We start from the raw sequence: 20,449 nt of genomic DNA on the forward strand, positions 1-20,449 counted from the left end.
TATAATATTTCAGGCTACGCGGTTATATAAACACAGATTCTGCGATCACAAGTCGCTTCTGTTGAAGTGAATGTTTACTGAAGAATGTTCCAATAAATGGTCTACAGACTTCCATTATATGTGTGTTGTGTGCCAAAGCTCTGCTTCTACAAGAGTCTCGATTAAAAAAAAAGGTCTTCTCAGTGAGAAAGCTCCAAGTACATGGTGAGGATTTGTGAGTGTGTTCAGGTGTGTGTGTGTGTGTGTGTGTGTGTGTGTGTGTGTGTGTGTGTGTTTGTAAGGGAGTGAAACAGTGGATAGAAATTGCTTCTCTGTACAAAACGAATTTTTCGTGTTCATTTTGCCCTTGTAGCTTAACTTACAAACAATAGGACGTGTGCATGTGTGTGTGTGTATCAACATGTGTTTCAGATTTCCTTTGCAGCCCCACATGCTTTCCACACACAACAAATACTCTGGGACACCTGAAGGAGGCGCTGTGGCTCTTTCCCCAAGCCTAAATATTTCCTCCTGTTTTTTCTTCCTCTCTCTCCCTCCTTCATTACCCCACACACTCTTTCCTCTTTCGAACTGTCTGTTCGCAACATGCCACTTCTCTTGATCTATCTTCTCGGTCACAGAAAAATAAATAAATCAAACTGCAAATAATAAATCAGGTTTAATGTGAGCTTCGGTTGCCCGTCCATTGGGAGCCGAAGAGATGAATTGGGTTTGAGTGTGTGTGTGTGTGTGTGTGTGTGTGTGTGTGTGTGTGTGTGTGTGAGTTGCTGTTTGGCCTCGTGTCAAGACGGCACTCATTAAAAGCCCGTTGGAGCACAACGCATTTGTGGTTGTTGAACTGGTGCTAACGGAGCCGAGCTGCATTTGAGTCATGCTGTACTGGCACTCGAGTGTCAATCAACCCTATAGGATTGGAGCTTACAACTGAGCAAGGCTGGTGTGTGTGGGGGTGTGTGTGTGACTGGAACTTGATGTGGCTTCATGTAAGAGATAGAGGAATTTGTGTGTGCACGTGTGTGCACATTGGGCATACCCAGACCCATTTTGATTGGCAGCTTCTCTTTGCTGGCCGCTTCCACGAGCTGCCTCCTCACCTCCATCACCGCCTCCTTTTGCTTAGCGACGAGAATCGTCTCCCATAGCGACTGAGCTGCCGCGGACCTGGAGAGCAGAGGTCATGTGTGGTCAATTGCGGGTAAATGTGGGTCAGAAACTATTGTAACTACTACAGTTTCATCGTGTAGCAAAGCAAAAGTCCAAGGTGGGCGTGGCTTACAACAGCAAACTCCTCCTCCTCCTTAGAATTCTCATCAGATATGATTGGCTGATGATTCTTTGTAATGATTTGTTCCTGTTATATTTGTCATTATCAGCTTTGGCACGACTTCTAACCAAGTCATAACAAAGAGCTATTTTCAATTTTTTATTATTTTTCTTTTTTTTTTTTCATCTTAATGAGAAGCACAATTGAAACAAACAAACAAAAAAACAAACAAACAATGATACCTCATCACTTCCTGCCTTGGTCTAAAAAATGCCATGTAGTTTTTAAAATGTCCATCTGCCATTATTCAAGCCTCTTCTTACTACCTTATCGCTGCTAACCTTTTGTTAGGCTTTTTATGCAGAATCATCATTTTTTGTTATAACTTTTAAAAGGAATCTTACATGCGTTATTATTCACCAAATATACTTCCGAGGGATCATATTTAAAGAGAGAAACAAACCATACAAACATTCAATAAATAAAGTGCAGTATAGGTTATAAGGATTCAAAATGTCAGACATTTTCCCACATCATTCAACAATAAGGCTTCAAAACAGAGTAAAATACAGTACTTTCAACATTTCTGTGTAGAATTTGCACATACAGTACCGTGAAGATATATAGTTTTAGCTAATTTTATGTTTAGTAAACGAATTTATAGTTAAATAAACAAACAACAAAAAACATTTATAATAATTTCTATTGTTCATTGGTTCAGTTCTTTTTGTGTTTTGACACCTGAAGCACTTCGAGTTATTTTGCTCTGCAAATCGCATTTATTATTTATTATTTATTATTACTAATATTTTTTCTATTCTTACAAAAAAACTCAAGCAAGTGCAGAAAATCGATATTATATACTAAACATTAAAGATACGGTTCACCCCATTGCGATTTCCATTCGATATGGTACAGATTGTTCACTTTTATTTCTTTGGTGCAGACAAACTAGCCTTGATGAAATAAAAAACAGACGTTCTTTTCCTGTTCTGTCTCTAGGAAGATGCAGCTCTACCTCTGCCATGTTAATCCACATTCTATGTAAGACTCGCTTCGGTCTCCGTAGTGTTGTGATACGCCGTGTTCACGTAGATGAGAGAACGTGCTCGAGAAACCGTTTAGCGAGGAGAAATCAACCTACATATCAAATATTGGTCCTAAATAATAAAAGTGGAGCGCATCTACAAAATAATTATGTATACATAAATTAGGGGGAGTGGTAGCTCCAGTGGGTAAGGCGCTGGGTTATTGATCGGAAGGTCGGGGGTTCAAGCCCCGGGATCGCTAAGCTGCCACTCTTGGGCCCTTGAGCAAGGCCCTTAACCCTACGTGCTTCAGGGGCGCCATATCATGGTCAACTCTGCGCTCTGACCCCAGCTTCTAAGCAAGCTGGGATATGCGAAGAACAACATTTCACTGTGCTGTAATGTATATGTGACAAAGTCTATTCTTCTTCTTCTAAATAAATTGTTTTTTACTGATGCAAATATGTACAAAAAAAAAAAAGGATACAAAAGCTTTGTGGAACAGGATCCTGAGACGAGGAACCAACCATTGTATAAAGTTAGAAGGAAAAGTAAGAGTGGTTGATGTCAAACGAAGGACAGGAAAGCAAAAGAACAAGCATTTTTTTTTTTTTTTAAAATGCAGAATACGAGAAGAAAGAAGGCGAGTGCCGCATGCGGGGGCGTCTCACTGACACACAGCCCAATGTTAAATCTCTTATGTTTTTCTTTTTCGATCCCCCTCCTCCCTCCATCCCTCCCTCCGTCTGTCTTTCCCCTTCTCTCCCTCCCTCTCTGTGTAACTGTTGCCATGTGTTGAATCTCAGGCATAATATGTTCCAGACGGGGTCCTGGCAGAAAGACCCCGACTCCGCCAAACTCCATCACTCCTAAAAAACGAGACTAAAAAAGCAAGAGAAATAGGGGCAAAAGCAGAGCGGTTTGGATCCCGTCTCGGTTTTTGTCTATTGTGAAGAGGACGTTTTGAGAAGTGTCATGTTGACTTAACTGACTCAGACTTTACTGTGCTTGGGGGGGCTTTAGGCTTTTGCAAAAATGTGTCTCTCTCACACACACACACACACACACACACACACACACACACACACACACACACACACACACACACACACACACACTCTACTCCTAACCACCTTAATTGCAATTGCAGGCTGGTATGTATAGCATCCTTGTGTGTAAGCGTCATGGTGTCCGGTGTAAGTGATTCTGCATGTCACACACAGATGTACACATAGTCTACATGGTTCAAATACCAAAGTTAAGACTGGACCCTGTGTGCATGTGTATGTGCGAGGATCAGTGTGTGTTTTCCAAGAAGGCGAATGTTCCAGATGCAATACAGTATGGTTCCAATTTACCCCCCAAAATTGTCCTTTTCCCTCCCTCCATCGCCCATGCCTTACTACGCGTTTCCCCTGGGCTACATGGACCAGCCATGGGGATAAATGCATAAGAGTGTGTGTGTGTGTGTGTGTGTGTGTGTGTGTGTGTGTGTGTGTGTGTAATATAAAGTCTGTTTTCTGTGAAAACATCAAAATGTTGAGACAAGCATTTCTACCCTTTCTTTTTTTTTTCATGTTGCCATTCGTTCTTCTGTGTGTGCGTGTGGGGTTGTGTGCATGTGTGTGTGAGAGAAAGAGTGAGTGTGTGTAGGGGGAAGAGGGCAGGGGCAGTTGAACCCTTCCTGGAAATCCATGACAGAGCAGTCAAGAATGAGATTTGAACTAGCTAAATACTACGTAAACCAACAAATCTGTGGTCTTCTCATGCAGATACACACACACACACACACACACACACACACACACACAACCCCTAAGTCATCATACACTCATTTATGAACGAAAGCTGACCTGTGACAGAGCTGAAGCTGAAACATGGGGGAATAGGGGGACATCCAGGGTTCAGGAGGAACAAACAGGGCTCAGGATGTGTTTATTTATTTATTATTATTTTTTTTTTACAATATGACAAAGTACAGATTGCTGTTTCTACTAAAAATACCTTCCTAAATACTAAAGAAATAATGCAAACCTTTTTCTGTGAGGGCAAAATAATTTTTCTTTAATAGGGGTCGGTCTGTAACAGAACATGACATGGGCCGGAGTAACTACCAGTATTATTGAGGAGATTTTATTATAATCTTAAATGTATTTATTTTGCCTCCAAATGCTAGATTAGTTTATTAAAATGTTATACACCATACACACAAATAAGCATCACTTTTCAAGAGATATATCGCTTATTAAAAGAGCAGTATTACTATCATGATGACATTTATTTATTATTTTCATTGCTGTTGTAATCAGAATTTTATTTACTTACTTACGCATATGCAAATAATTGGTGAGTGAATCTAACAAATAATTAGGCTACGTTAATAACTAGAGGTCGACCAATTGTGGATTTTACTGATTCCGATAGCTAGGTTGAAATCGTATTACCTGATAACCAATAAATCAACCAATATTTTTTTAATGGATACTGGATTAAAAAACAAACAACACTAAATGTAAAATAGTACTGGAGTTTATTATTATTATTATTATTATTATTTATTTTACAAAAAATACATTTTAGATATAATTTAGCGCTCTCCGTGCACCGTGCAGTCTCGCGTGTAAAAACTAAAACAGCACATTGCATCAGTGATTCCCCTCTAGAGGCCGCTCTCGTAATGACAGCGGACCGGAAGCCAGAATAATTGGTATGGATTTTTGCAGATGGCCAATAGTTCAACTATTGGTGCCTAGATCTTGACCTTCCTTTAATAACTAATGGAAAATATACTTTGAAAGCCAACCTTCAATATTAAATACAGATATGATATGAGTGCAACATATATTTAAAATTACATTTTCAAAATATGTCTCTGGAATTGTTCAGAGGGCCGTTCCAAATGTGAGGAAGGGCTCATTGACAATCTCAGACATTTCGAAAACCAAGGAAAAAATAATGACTCGTGCTCAGGTCAAATATCCGAATGGGGAAGCTGTGCTTTCAGTGATTGGCTGTTAAGTATTTTCAAAATTGCTTTGGACATTTTTTCATGGCAATCATTCTTTTCAATCCAAAATCAACACTTTTCCCTGTGCGACCATCTGTGCACAAAGTCCAGACATGTATTTAGAGCCTCAGAGAACCATAAATCAGTAAAAATGTATTGCTGCAACAGAGATGCATGAACTCTGAATATGTTCTTCACCATATTAGTGAAGCAGTAAAGCAGGGTGGTGGAGGCATCATGCAGTAGTCGACAATAACAAAGTAAATGTAATTCGTTATTGACCTTAAGTAGCTTTTCACGTATCTGTACTTTACTGAATTATTTCTATTTGGGAAGTTAGCAACTTCCCTAAATTTCAACATTAAAACTCTTTTCACTCAACTACATTTTGCAAAATCAGCACTCCATTTTTATTAATGAGTGGATAAACATTTACTGGTCAAACACGCAGCAAGCCAACAACCAGCATACAGTTCAGCGTCAATTTGAAAATCAGAAGATTTAGAGAGGAATAAACGATGGAAGAATCCCCACAACACCGAATGGCCTTATTTTTTTTAAGCTGTTGAAAAGGTTTTTGGGCTCATGATCATTTTAAAAGATATCAATCAGTTTTTGACTCATTAATATCATTCTATTAATAGAATCATTAGGGTTGCACAAGCCAGTGCACTCTTAGTGTCGGTCCCAAGCCTGGATAAATGGGGAGGGTTGCGTTAGGAAGGGAATCCAGGGAGTTAGGAAGGAGCAGCCATAAAAAGAAAAAGAACATCATTCTATTAATAGAGTAACATTAGAGTCATTTTGCATAAACTGAGTTGATTAAGAGTCTTGTGACAAAATGATAATAAGAACATAATAGCCATAATAAATCATAGAACTTTGCATACTTGCGTACATTTGAAAGTAAATACGTTTGTACTTTTACTCAAATGAAAGTTTAAAGGGACACTTTTACTGGAGTCATATTTTACCTTTTGTATCTCTACTTTAACTCAACTACATGGTTTGCGTACTTCGTCCACAGCTGGTATCATGCTATGGAAAATATTTAGGGTTAAGGGCAAGACGGATGGAACCAATTGCAGCATACTGCCAAAGCTACACTAGACTAGAGGTAAATAACCAAAAAACATAAATCTGTTTAATGAATCTGTTTCCAACTGAATCTGCTGTTCACCAAACATCACCATTCAACATAACAGAGCAATGTTGCCAGGAAGAATGGGAAAAAGATTAGGATCCAGGTGTACATATTTGATAGTTATATCCCAGAAGGCTTGCAGATGTAAAAGCAGCCAGAGGTGGTTCTATGGAACACTAGATCAAGCGGCATTGTGCAACAGATGTTTGCTCTATCGCATGATTTTCTGTTAAGTTTTGGACCAAAACATGTTTTACATATTGTGAAACCCAAATGCCAAAAGAGGTGCAGGTGTGGAAAAGGCGTAGATTGGCGTCGGGCTGAATACAAATGCAATACATGCGCATTGTCAGTAAATACTTCATGGTTTGAATGTTACACTTCTGAGTACTCGCATTTATGCCAACCCTTGTGATTGAGTCCTTACTAAAACTATCCTGAACTTGTTTTTGGTCAATTGATACAATATGTTCCACAGTACTTACATCACTCTTGCACTCTTCAAAGCTTGAACTGTGTGAACCACAACATATTTCAAACTCTTTGGAGGAAACTTGCTTCCAAATGATAAGTAAAAAAAACTATACTTAATCAATTTGTTTGTGCACTAAAATCACAGCACAGTAATGAGCAAACAATAACAGAAGATCTTCCATGCGCAATATTATAAAGTAATAAACATGTCTGCTCATTATAGCTGTGTTTACCACTTAGTGTGTCTCTCATATCAAAGAATTACACAATTAGCTACATTCAACCCTGAGCAATTACACTGAAATCATTGCAGTTTGTTTATTGAAGTTAATCAACGTCTCATTCACTCATTTGGAGCAGGTCAAGAAACCCGATCTTTATTGTCTGTGTGATATTATCACACTGTGTCTTGCAAACTCTGTATTAGTAAAGTGGGAAGAACAAAAAGACATGAAGGCAGGCAAGACAAACAAAAGGGGCTGAAGCGAAGGAAGTGCAAGGGTAGAGAAGGAAAGGCAAGGAAAAGCAAGGCAAAGCAAAGCAAGGAAAGAGAAGGGAAAAGGAATAAAAGGGCAGGCAAGAGAAGGGATGCCAGGGCAAGGGAGGGCAAAAGAAGGCAAGGAAAGAAAAGGACAGGACAGGACAAGACAAGACAGGAAAGGAAAGGACAGGAAAGGAAAATAAAGGAAAGGAAAGGAAAGGAAAGGAAAGGACAAGACAAGACAAGACAAGACAAGACAAGACAAGACAAGACAAGACAAGACAAGACAAGACAAGACAAGGACAAGACAAGACAAGACAAGACAAGACAAGACAAGACAAGACAAGACAAGACAAGACAAGACAAGACAAGACAAGACAGGAAAGGAAAGGACAAGACAAGACAAGAAAGGAAAGGAAAAGGAAAGGAAAGGAAAAGGAAAGGAAAGGAAAGGAAAGGAAGGAAGGAAAGGAAAGGAAAGGAAAGGAAAGGAAAGGAAAAGGAAAAGGAAAAAGGGAAGGAAGTGAAGGGAATGGAGGGATGTTAAGGAAGCCAAACTAATAGAAGCGAAAGGAAGGGAAGGCACAGGAAGGAAAGGAAAATTTAGGGAATGAAAGGGAAGAGAAAGAAAAGCAAGGGAAAGCATAGGAAAGGACAGGAAAGGAAAGGGAAGGAAAGGAAAGGAAAGGAAAGGAAAGGACAGGACAGGACAAGACAAGACAGGAAAGGACAGGACAAAAAAAAGGACATTAACTCAAAATACCTCAATCAATGAATCATATTTTTCAGTTCACTCATACAGTACTTGATGAAGGATCAACATTACATTGTTGTGCTCAATGTTTCTTTCATCTGCTACTCAGTTTTTCTCTATCAGCAGTAAATTTGTCTTAGTGAGAAGACAAGACCACCACAGAAGATACACTGTCTGTAAGAATGCTATGTTGGAAAATACTAGATTTCTCATTTACATCATTAGCAAACAGCCGCGTGCTGTGCTATGCATTACATGTTCCTCAGTGTGTGTCCAGTGCAGAAGTACGTATAAAGTATATAACATAGAGGTATAATCTAAAAATGTTCGAATACTAGAACATACATCATCATACACATTAAATATAACACCACATTAAACATCCTGTTTAATAACATTTCTCTGAGTGAAACCTGGTTGCATATATCTGAAGCCAATCAAATGAACACAAAGCACGATGTGAAAATCACATGTTGAACTGGCTGGGACATAGTGCAAGTCCATCAAAAGGGACCCACAAACCTACTTGGACACTGGGAGAACTGGACAAATGCCAAAAGACAGTAACTCGAGATCAGGATCAAACCTGGGAGCCTTTCTTCCTTTTCAGCAACCACTTCATCTTGATCAGTATACCAGAGAGAGCTTACACCATGAGCACTTGCCCAGGACAGGAATATACATCCTTTTTCTCTTTTACTGCCCCCTTCAGTCCTAATCCCTTGAGAATACACAAGCGTTGATGCATTTGAAACTAGGTTGAGCGGGCAAAAAGTGGAGCTGAGAATCGATTCATGAATGAAAAATGGCAATCCTGTGATCCAAATGGACCAAACATCACTGTTCCTGCAACTGAAACAAAGTCATTTATTCTTAAATGTACTGACAGCACCTTTATGTGCAATAGGGCGCTTTTATCTCTTCAAAGTAATACAGACTAGACTTTTGCTATCACACACAACTTCATTTCCTAATGTAGTCATTTCCTCCTCTTTACAGTTTGACCTTAAGGTGCTTTATGGCCATCGCCTGGTTTTATGATTCTAAAACCTGTACAGTTCTTTTTGGGGACTCAAACAGCAGGCCAGAGGAACATCACTGGCACATAGGACATCTTTTGCAGGGTTGAATTTAAGGCTGCGATTATTTTTTTAGTTTCTTTAAGATTATTTGCCTAAATTAAATAAGAATATCTGTGAAAACTAAACCCATTAAATGCAATTAATTGCCATGATAAAACAAAATACAAATATATAAATATAAATATAAAAATCTGTTTTAAATTACTCTTAAATCAATCAATCAATCAATCAATCAATAAAAATGTAAATGCACTGAATAGTGTTTTCTTATTATCCCAATCTTTGGAAACTCGTTTCCTTGGCCTGAATCTTCAGCTCGTCCCTTGCTGTTTTCTCTCCGTTTCTCTTTATTTTTCATTCTGTAACATCTTCTGTGTTTACCTGTCTGGAGCGCTCCAGAGTTTAGTGGATGGTGCGTCAGTAATAATGATCCGTGGGGAAACACATTGCTCCGTGTAGTTAAATGGACTAAACGAAGCAAATTTTTTGCCACAATGATTTTTTTTTTTTTTTTGTATTCGAAATACTTAAGGAATCGTTTCAGACCTGAAGACTTCTGGTAAAAGAGATAAAGCTTTTCTTTAAAGCTTTGTATAATGTCCTTGGATTGTGGTACAGAGAAAGGGCATATGGCAAGCAGGAGCCTGTTTAAGAACCATAAAAGGTGTTGTGATTACAGATCTGTTAGTCTGAACCTGGGGAAAATGAGGGGTGAAATAGAGAGAAAACAACCCCGTGACACTTGCAAATTCAGCAAATGTAGCAGAAATTAACACCGGTTAGACTGCCACAAAAAGTATTCCTGACTTCTACTATTGCATATTTGTCATTCCTAATTGTTTTCGATCTTAAACCTAAATTTAATACAAGGAAAAGATAACCTGAGTAAAAAGTTTTTGCCAATTGGCTGTATGAAAGATTTTCCCGCTTAGTTACTCAATCACCCAGTTAATCAAATTGACAAAATAGTTTAGTTAGACGAGACACTGTGTAATATGATTACTGCCAATCCAGTTTTATTTTAAACATAACTTTGAAAAAACCCTTTCCAGCAATGTTAAGAGGGCTCAGAAAGAAGCACAATACAGCAATGGAAAAAAATTCCACAAGACATGAGAAAATAAGATATTGCTATAAATCAGACTGGAAAACCATTTCTAAAGCTTTGGGATTCCAGCAAAACCACAGTAAGAGGCATTATCTTCAAATAGAGAAAACTTAGAAAAACAGTGGTGAAAATTCCCAGATGTGGCCAGCCTACCAAAAAAAAATTCATCCATAAATATCTTGACTCACCCAAAAAAGTCTGAGGAAATCTGTGTATATATCTGTGTATAAATATCTGAGAAACTACAGACTTAAACGGCTGCAACGTGCTCACGTTAATGATTACACTTTTGACCATTCAGACTGGGCAAAATGTGATATCTATAGAAAAGTTGCAATTAAAACTTAGTTTTACATCATAAAGCTAACACAGTATTCCACAATAAGATCATCGCACCAGTCACACATGGTGGTGGTAGAATGATGGTAAGGGAAATACTGTGCCACTTTAGGGCCTGAGCGGCTTGCCATAAGTGGCAGAAATATGAATTTTGAGAATTCTCTTTACCAGAAAATCTTAAGGGAAGCTGTCCAGTCATTAGCCTCTGATCTTAAACTCATAGCACAAACATGGTTCAAAAGAGTGGCCAGGTCTGGACTTGAACCCTATTAAGATGCAGAGGCAGGAGCTCAAAAGGGCAGTTCATGCTCAAAAGCCCTATGGCTGAATTAATCACAACGACATGAAAGATTTCCAGCTATCGAATTCTTTTAGTTGCTGCCCAAGGTGGCACGATCAGTTAAGTTGATGGGGGCAATTACCTACACCCCTTCACCCCCTACTCCAAAAAATCCCCAAACACACACAATCTAAATGTCACACCGAACACTTTTACACACATCTGTCTTTATTTATAAGACTCCAGCCACAACCTTATGAGAAGCCATGAGAAAGGATCACTTCAAAACAAACCAACTAATACACCAACCCACAGCAGCGACTCTTTCACACACACACACACACACACACACAGGCATGTCTCACACAACCACATATGAAAATACTGAGAAAACCTCTACTGTACAAACTAAATAAGTATGACTGCTCTCACAGTGGTAGTAAAAATGCCAGCACTCTACCAGGTCAGGAAGAACAATTCTCCATTTAGCAGTCTGACGTGTGAGGTCTTCCAGTGCAAGTCAAACCCAGTGACCACCCATACCACCCCAAACACACACACACTTATATACAGACACACACCGTGCCAACCGAGCGCCTTAAACCTACAGCTACTGTAACGCACTCCAGTATTACAAAGGTAAATAACCTACAATCAGGAAAGCCAGATTAGCCAGACCTGCTATTAGAATCCAAGAATAAAATCTTTTTTATAAATATTATATAGACTTGCTCCTTATGGATGGCCAGAATAACACAAAAGGAGTAATTAAACGTATGGAAGCGCAGAACTGAATATGGGTGAGGCCCACCATAATAACAGCAAAGGAAGGAAAGCCTAAGCATGTACAATCCGTAGGTCTCATTTATCAACATGTATATGTTTCCATTAAAATATGATTTATCATGTTTTGCATGCGTGTGAGGATGTGATTATATGGTCAATTGTTTGTGGACACCTGACCATGGACTCTTATGTGCTTTTTTAAACATCTTTTTCCACATTTAGTCCCCGTAACAACCTCCAAACTTCTGACTTGGAATTACTTTTATCACTCTTCCTCACGTCCTTGCCATGTCAAAACACTATTGCGCATGCACTTAATGCTTAATTGTTGATGCACAAAAGCTTAAACAAGATTGTATAGAAGGTGTGTGCTAGTGTGTGTCGAGTCCCATGTCATGTTCGAGTAGTTCAGTGTGTGATAGTGTGATATTGTGTAAGGATGTGTTAGTGTGTAAGAGTGTTCTGGTGTGTGTTATTGTGTGAGGATGTGTAAGTGTGTTCTAGTGTGTGTTATTGTGTAAGAGTGTGTGATAGTGTGTGTGTGTGTGTTAGTGTGTAAGAGTGTTCTGGTGTGTGTTGTGTAAGGATGTGTTATTGTGTAAGAGTGTTCTAGTGCATGATAGTATGTGTTATTGTGTAAGGATGTGTTAGTGTGTATGAGTGTTCTAGTGTGTGTTATTGTGTAAGGATGTGTTAGTGTGTAAGGAGTGTTCTAGTGTGTGTTATTGTGTAAGGATGTGTTAGTGTGTATGAGTGTTCTAGTGTGTAATAGTGTGTTATTGTGTAAGGATGTGTTATTGTGTAAGAGTGTTCTAGTGCATGATAGTGTGTGTTATTGTGTAAGGATGTGTTAGTGTGTATGAGTGTTCTAGTGTGTGTTATTGTGTAAGGATGTGTTAGTGTGTATGAGTGTTCTAGTGTGTGTTATTGTGTAAGGATGTGTTAGTGTGTAAGAGTGTTTTTGTGCGTGATAGCGTGTTACTGTGTAAGGATGTGTTAGTGTGTAAGAGTGTGTGATAGTGTGTGTTACTGTGTAAGGATGTGTTAGTGTGTAAGAGTGTGTGATAGTTGTGGCATTGTGTAAGAGTGTGTTAAAGTGTGATAAAGTTTTCTAGTGTGTGATAGTGTGTGTGTCGAATTCCATTTTGTGTTTGTGTGTAAATGTGTTAACGTCGTTAGGTTGTATGAGTGTTCTAGTGTGGGATTGTGTATGTTATTGTGTGAGAGTGTGTTGGAGTGTTCTAGTGTGTGACAGTGTGTGTGTGTGTGTGTTAGTGTGTCGAGTTCCATTTTGTGTTACTGTGTGTAAATGTGTTAACGTGTGTTAGTGTGTATGAGTGTTCTAGTGTGGGATTGTGTATGTTATTGTGTGAGAGTATGTTGGAGTGTTCTAGTGTGTGACAGTGTGTGTGTTAGTGTGTCGAATTCCAATTTGTGTTAGTGTGTAGAAGAGAGTTCTAGTGTGTGATTGTGTATGTTATTGTGTAAGAGTATGAAGATATGCTTTTCATTCGGTTGGAGTGGAAGATCTGCTATAGAGCTATAATCACTATCGAACACCTTTGGGATGAATGTGAACGCTGACTGCACCCCAGACCTCCTCACCTCACCTACATCACTACCTGGCTTTACTTACACCCTTGTGACTGAATGAATCTCCAGAAATCTCCACAAGCACACTCCAAAATCTAGTAGAACATCTTCCCCAAAGAGTGAAGGTTATTATAACTGTAACTGTGGTGAAATGTGGAAATGTTATGGTCAGGTGTACACAAACCAGTGTATGTGCATCCTGTGACAGAAATTGAAACACAATATGTTTTAATCGTCTTTGCTCTAAACACTGATTGATGTCAATTTCCCACACTGAAGATGGTCAAGGTGTCAAAGAAAAGATACCAAAAGAATCAGAGTAAAGGTCTGCTGCACTGGTAGTGGCCTGGTTCTCTTCTGAAAAACTGAAAGAGTTGCACCTCCCGCTGAGCTTAAAGAGGAGAAAAGCCAAGCCACCCAGAGAGAGATTTTTCCCCCACTCAAACCACATGAGAGGGAACAGGAGGAGGAGAGGAACAGATGACAAGACCCGCCTGAGTGTAGAGAACATGGGTACTGGAGCTGGACCACATACACGGGTCTGAGACCTTGTTTCAAAGGAAGTGAGGACCTACAGTGGAGAAACTGCAAAACTTAGTTCAGTCCAGGATGTTGCTCTGATTAAACTTTGGCCACATTTTCATCATATGAAGTCATTCTGTTTGGACATTTTTTATATTAATTATTTACTCTCTTTATAGTGCAGATGACACTCTCCCTGACTGACGCATGAGCAAACCAATAATGACCCAGAGTGTGCCGTTCTTTCTTCCTACTCTGACAAAGTGGAGGTTTGGGTGACCAGATGCAGAAAAAACATAAAAAAACAAACGTGGAATGACAATAAAGGCCTATTTTTATTAAACGAGTAAGAAGCACTTTTATAAACTTTAATTTATAATCCCCATTAGCGGTTATAGTAACTTTACTCTTTTGGGAAGATGTTCCACTAGATTTTGGAGTGTGCTTGTAATAATATATATATTATTAAAATTGTAAACTGAGTAAAACCAGGGGTCTTTAAAAAAAAAAAAAAAGTACCTAAAGTTAGCACTGTGGCTGGTCACTCCGTGTCGGAAATACAATTTGTTTTACGCATGCATGAAAACGATAAAGAATCCATAGCGCTAACATTAGCCGCCAACCAGTAAGAGGCTAGCAGCTAAGGCTAAGAAATTCTTTAGCATTTTATGTCCAGCTTCAAGAATTTCTCTTAAAAGGAGAAAATCCTGACAATTCCACATTTCGAGGGAGTGAATGAATGACGGATAGAAGGAATAAAAACATTTGTGAAAGTATGCTGCAAAAAGTACATATCTTTAGAAAAATTAAATGTACCATACACTCATACACACACACTTACATACACATGTTCATGTATTATCCAAATAAGGTCTAACAGATAAACTATTCAATTACATTTTTCCAATTAATTAATTTAATTTAATCAATTTAATTTGTGCCATTTTAATTGATTACTCAAGTTAATCAATGTAATAAAACATGTATTGCATTTATTAGATTTATTCCATTAAATTCTTTTATAAAATATTATTATTTTATATTATTTAACAAAGCAGGCATTTTATTTAAAAAATTTTTAAATTTAAAATGTTGATAGTCACAGATGTTAATAATAATAAACTGAAAAAGAAATGAAAAAAGAAAAAATGACCAGCAGTGATAAATCGTGTTTATTAAAAAAAAAAAAAACGGTACTGGGGCATTGCCATGCTGGAACAGGTTTGGGTCTCAGAGTTCAAGTGTAGGGAAAATTTCATGTTTCCTTATCCATCCTATACAGTTGTGTGCCTCTAACTTTGTGGTAACCGTTTTGAAAAGAACCACATACTCTGGGAAAAATCAGTCACCCTAACACTTTGTCCATATAGTGTATATTGTTGGCAAAGCATTCAAAAGTCCAGTATGATTTCTAGAGGACAGCAAAGGTTTTCTATAGAGTGGCCAAACATGCACCTGATTTAAGAGAATGCTGACTCAGTGCTTTGATGACAGGCTTCAATGTTTCACAGCTATTAGATGAAAATCAGATTTGGCCCCCACGATTGATTCGTCAAAGGAAGCAACTGTCAGTTTATAAATGACCATACTAAAGGTCAACCGATTTTACAGATACCGATAGCTAGTTTGAATCGTACTTGCCGGTAACCAAATAATCAATGGTTAGTTTGTTTTTAAATGCTGGATAAAGAAAAAAATGTAAAAAACATATAGCATGTAAAATAATACTGAACTTTTAAGACATTTATTTAAACTGGAACAAAAATTAACACATTAAAAGCACTCATCCAAAATTAATAGAAAAAAAGCATTACAAACAAACAGCAAATGACGCTAGTGATCCGCCTCTAGAGGCCGCTCTCGTACTGTATAATAAACCTGGAAAAACTATCTGTATGGATTTTTGCAGATTGTTTTAGCAATCAGCTATCGGTGCTAATTGATTGTCAAAACTAATGAATCGGTTGACCTCTATACCATCCTGTTTATTTCAAAGATGTGGGATGAGGAACAAAGAACTAGAATGCTGTTTGTTACAAGCATCTTGTAATACTCAGTCAAATCACTCTTTACATGGAGCTGCTGGAATTTACATGGCAGAAACAATGTTTGTTTGCAAAATATGCAGAGATTAACTGGGCAATGCTGGTTGCTTGTTCATTAACTAGTCCAAACAGGAAACCCTGTAGCAACCCCCAAATATGAACAGGACAACCCTACAGCCTTGCTGACATGACCAGCGTGTGCAAAATAGACCATAATTTCACTACATCATTCTCTGAAGATAATAAAGCAGTCTATTCGTCAAAAAAGATCACTTACGTAAGGTCATGTACACTTATCAAGCCCACACTCCTACCTCTGAATAAGGAGATTTGTTCTCATCATGAATCACAATAGGATACAAGGCTTAGAACTGTAATAGTTGAAGGTCATGTTTGGCACTAGAACATAGGATTTAAAACCACATAAGCACTACAGAGAGTTGACTTTGACAGCAAAATGGATATAGACTAGAATGGAAATTAAGCACTCCCATGCTCCAGACAAGCCCTTTCTTTCGGTAACACTGGAAGGATCACCAAATAGCGTTAGTTTTAAAACAGCGAATTGGAAATAGACAACCGGGATGAACTTGTTTCCAACACTAAGAGAAACTGAAGAAAGAAAGGTCTATTTTGTGCAGTAGCTGCAATGGTAATATGGTCAAGACCTGGCAACCCTTCACACTATTGCAGTGTAACTGTAGTAAAACCAGTAGAAATACGTTTAAGTTGTTTATATAATTCAATGCGAACTACAGATCTCATCGTCCCTGACTCTTCACGGTAATCATGTATTTTTATTTAAGGTTTGTCTTTGGTAGCACTTCGGTAGAGGATCTATCTCTGATTCATAACCTGGTGGTTACATGTTGCCAAGAGTCTGAATAGATTACAAACACTCTCAATATAAAGTTTTGTTTATTCTCCTTTTATAGCATTGGATGTTTTTAAAAATAGAAACCTGAGACACATTTTTTAGACAGGGCTTATTCTTGCTATATTGAGACACCACCATTTCATATCATATCAAAATTCGAATGTTTTTGTATTCTTCATCTGCGTGCACGCCTACAAGGTCTATCATCTACAGAATTAACCCAAAACTGTTGCTGGTCCTGTTGCATCACCAGCTTTATTCCATCTGGGCCACAGTCTGCTCTTGTTTATAGCCTTGCAATTCTCGGCGGCGTGGTTTTGCTTAATGCTATGGTGCTACTGCGATGTAGTAATAATGACCGTGATCATTAGTTGGGATGTGGTGCTCATATACGTTTAACACGTGTGGTTTTGTCTCTGTTGTGTGTTTTTAATGTGATGACTGACAATTTCACCAAGGACGTCAAAAGTCTCACGTTTTATCATTCCTGCAAATCTGCATTTTCTTAAAGTAACACTGTGTTCAGCAGAAACTCAAAGCTTCAAACCTCCTACTATGAAGAACAAAAAGAATTCCTGCTGAGGAACTCAGAAAGATCTTCTTAATCTTGAGTCTCAGAAAATTACGATTGCAAAGTGGGGCTTGAATTGGAGGCATGATGCATTGTGACACAATACATTGCAAAGCAAAAGTTTTCCCAGGTGCATCATGGGGTAGAGGAAATCAGCATTCTGTTACTGATTCATCGTATGCAATTGCATTGTTTGACCACCAGAGGTTCCAATCAATAATGTTAAAATAGATCGAGCTTTTGATGCACATGAGACACATTATAACAGTTGTTCTTCAGCAGCTTTCAAATGACACACTAATCCAATCTACAATGAAATACACGGGCAGTTTAGCCAACTTTGGAGCTCTGTTTCAAGCAAAAATTTATATAAGATTAGAAAAATTTGCTTATTCGGTCAGATTTTGGGGAGAATCGATAATTTAATTTATTTATTTTTAAGATATGGTGAACCTGTAGTAAATATTGTTTGCTAGGGGTGAGTGCAAATATTTGAAGATTGGATGCTTTCGAGAGGAGAAGCCTGATATGACTTTGGATCTTACAGTCGAATCTTCGCAGAGGCGATATGAATCGAGGATCGTGCCATTTTGGTTCATTGGGGGGTGTTCACTGTCTGATTTCACATAGATCTACCGGTTTTCTCCAAATTTGTGAATATACAACCTATTTTTATAATGTTTTGATAAATTTCACTTTTCATGATCCGTGACCGACACAGTAGCATCTCGACGGCAGAGATTTATATAGTTGACAATGTCTGGGACGCTCTGTAACGTTATATTCTGTTCTTATTTAATCCTGTACATGAATTTTCGATCGTTTTTTGCCGCATCCGATGTTGCACTGTGTTTGAAGCGTGCTCGCACAGGCAATTTAGCCGATTTAATTTTTCCCGGCTTATTGAGCCAAAATGTTTTCATACATTTTCTTCTATATCTTTACGTGATGTTCTGTACATCGAGGCTTTAAAACGGTATGAGGAATCGTTTTTACGACTTTCTGTTGTCGTCAACAAAAATATGGGAACAACTTTTATATAGTTCATTTGAACTGTATAGAATCACATAAAAAAATATATTAAAAAAATCAGTTTAGTTCTGTTAAAAAAATCTAATCATGAAGCCTGTATCAACAACCAAATCCCTAAGGTACACAGTTGAACAGGAGACTAATCAGAGAGTAAAAGTTCTAATGCCACTAGTCTTATCTGTTCGATCCTGAGCCTGTGCTTGTGCTTGAATATATTAACCCTCCTGTCCAAACCTCAGATCCAAGAGACTTCTTTCCTCAGTGAATTATAAACTTGAACGTCCTTGTCCATTAAGTCAGCCCTAATAATGCACAAAAACTGCAATGTCTGCTCTCTCTCAAGTGTTTTTACTTCCCTGTCTAAAAATCTTAAGGGTTGACCACAAAAAAGCTTTGACTCGCATAAACCATGTTTTTATAATGACACAACTAGTTAAAGAGGCAAAAAAGCAAAACCGAGTTCAAATGCAGGGCAATGAGGTTATTGCCTTGAAGAAGAAGAAGAAAAAAAGAAAAAAACTACTTACAACGACGATTTGTTATTCTAAAATATCTCCACAGACGTGTTAGATAACAGAGAACAGCAGAATCACTGAAGGAAACAGAAACACGGGGTCATTACCACATCTGTCCACTAGGAATGTGACCTCAGCCAATCAGCATCGTGTTATTGTTTTAATACAAATAGAGGAATTGATGATGACGGGAGTATTAGTGGAGCAGTATTCCGAGCACAGGGCTGGTTTTGTGCATCTGGGTGTGCAGAATCTGCCAAAACTCACATAGGAAACTCCCAAACTCCTTTAATTCAAACTCAAGTGCTTCCTTCGCGTTTAAAAACGACAATTCGGGTTACGTTTGAAGCGTTCATAGCTGCAACATGTACACGCGCGAGCAGCATCGGCCCATACAGTAGCACCGACTCTTCTTGAATGCTCCATAATTTGTCCTACAAATTTGAATAACCTTATGAGACTTAATTACAAGGTTAAATCACAAAATGTAGCTTTGGAGTTAAGCCTGACCCATGCCTGGAAAGCTGACCTGAAACCTGAAACAAAATAAGAGGCAAAATACAGACTAGGGAAATGAGTAGGATAGGGAAAGGAGTTGTTCTTCTGATAAATATATATATCATATGTTCTTCTGCAAATTAGCACCAGCAGCAGGATCAAAAGCTCCACTGCTCCCTGGACCATCAGGTCGCACACTAACACATAGCTTCTCCCCCAAAGCTATTGATGGCACCACCATCCCCATCCCTATTACCCTAGTAATTCCACCAAATCCCTCATAGCTGCTAAGGACTATTTTACAACAAGCTACTTTCCCTTGTACAAAGCCTCTAAAGTTCTTTAAGTTATTACTGTAAATTGACTCTACACTTGGTGTCTCAGTGTTATATATTAATATTATGTCATTAGTATTAGTGTGGATGTCCTTACTGAGTCTGTCCCAAGCAGCCAGGTGCCAGGACACCCTGGTCCTCAGGTGTGTGCTGAAGATGGGTCAGCTCCAGCATGTCTACTTGAACGTCCGTCACGTGACCCGGCAACGGCGGCAAAACGGACAAGATCTTCTCCACCAGATTGTCGCCGTGATGCCCAACAGCTCCTGTGGGAAGGAACATTATTTACCATTAGACTCACTTCCATAATGGCTTTTAGTACTAAACTCCAGTGTCACCAAACCAGAGAAACCTTACTGGACAATCTTACTGGAATTAAGATGATTCATTATGTCCTAATGGTCTCTAATTGTGTCCAGTAGCTACCAACATGTGAGCTATGAGATGTCGACGATGTTCTGTTGCTCTATAATGGTATCCACTAGACACACCATCAATGTAAAGCAATAAATGACCAGTAAAGACCTAGAGAGAGACCATTACAATTTCCATTATAACTTTTACAGCTTCTTTGAGGGTTTCCTTTTCCGGCTTGCTGAACATCCCTTTGCTCTTTTATTGATTCCCACATTTTCAGAAAGGCTTTTCACCAGATTTTAGCTCATAGCTGTGAGAACTTGTGCTCATTCAACACATGATGGTGGGAAGACCTGA

At 38.5% G+C, this 20,449-nt stretch overlaps 1 protein-coding gene across 4 annotated transcripts in view; it reads right to left on the reverse strand.

The window, feature by feature from the left end:
* Nucleotides 1–20,449, reverse strand: part of scfd2 (sec1 family domain containing 2) — a 138,595-nt gene that overhangs the window by 115,657 nt on the left and 2,489 nt on the right. For all 4 annotated transcript variants that reach the window (XR_006923892.1, XR_006923891.1, XM_046836056.1 and 1 more), the window contains exons 2-3: nucleotides 19,833–20,001; nucleotides 1,034–1,161 (exon numbers count right to left, since the gene is read on the reverse strand). Coding sequence is in view for 2 of the 4 variants with exons in the window: in XM_046836056.1 (XP_046692012.1) it covers nucleotides 1,034–1,161; nucleotides 19,833–20,001 (297 nt within the window). In the remaining 2 variants the exon portion in view is untranslated. The remainder of the gene's footprint in view (nucleotides 1–1,033; nucleotides 1,162–19,832; nucleotides 20,002–20,449) is intronic.

The sequence above is a fragment of the Silurus meridionalis genome, chromosome 23 (assembly GCF_014805685.1).
Source record: "Silurus meridionalis isolate SWU-2019-XX chromosome 23, ASM1480568v1, whole genome shotgun sequence".
Taxonomy (NCBI): domain Eukaryota; kingdom Metazoa; phylum Chordata; class Actinopteri; order Siluriformes; family Siluridae; genus Silurus; species Silurus meridionalis.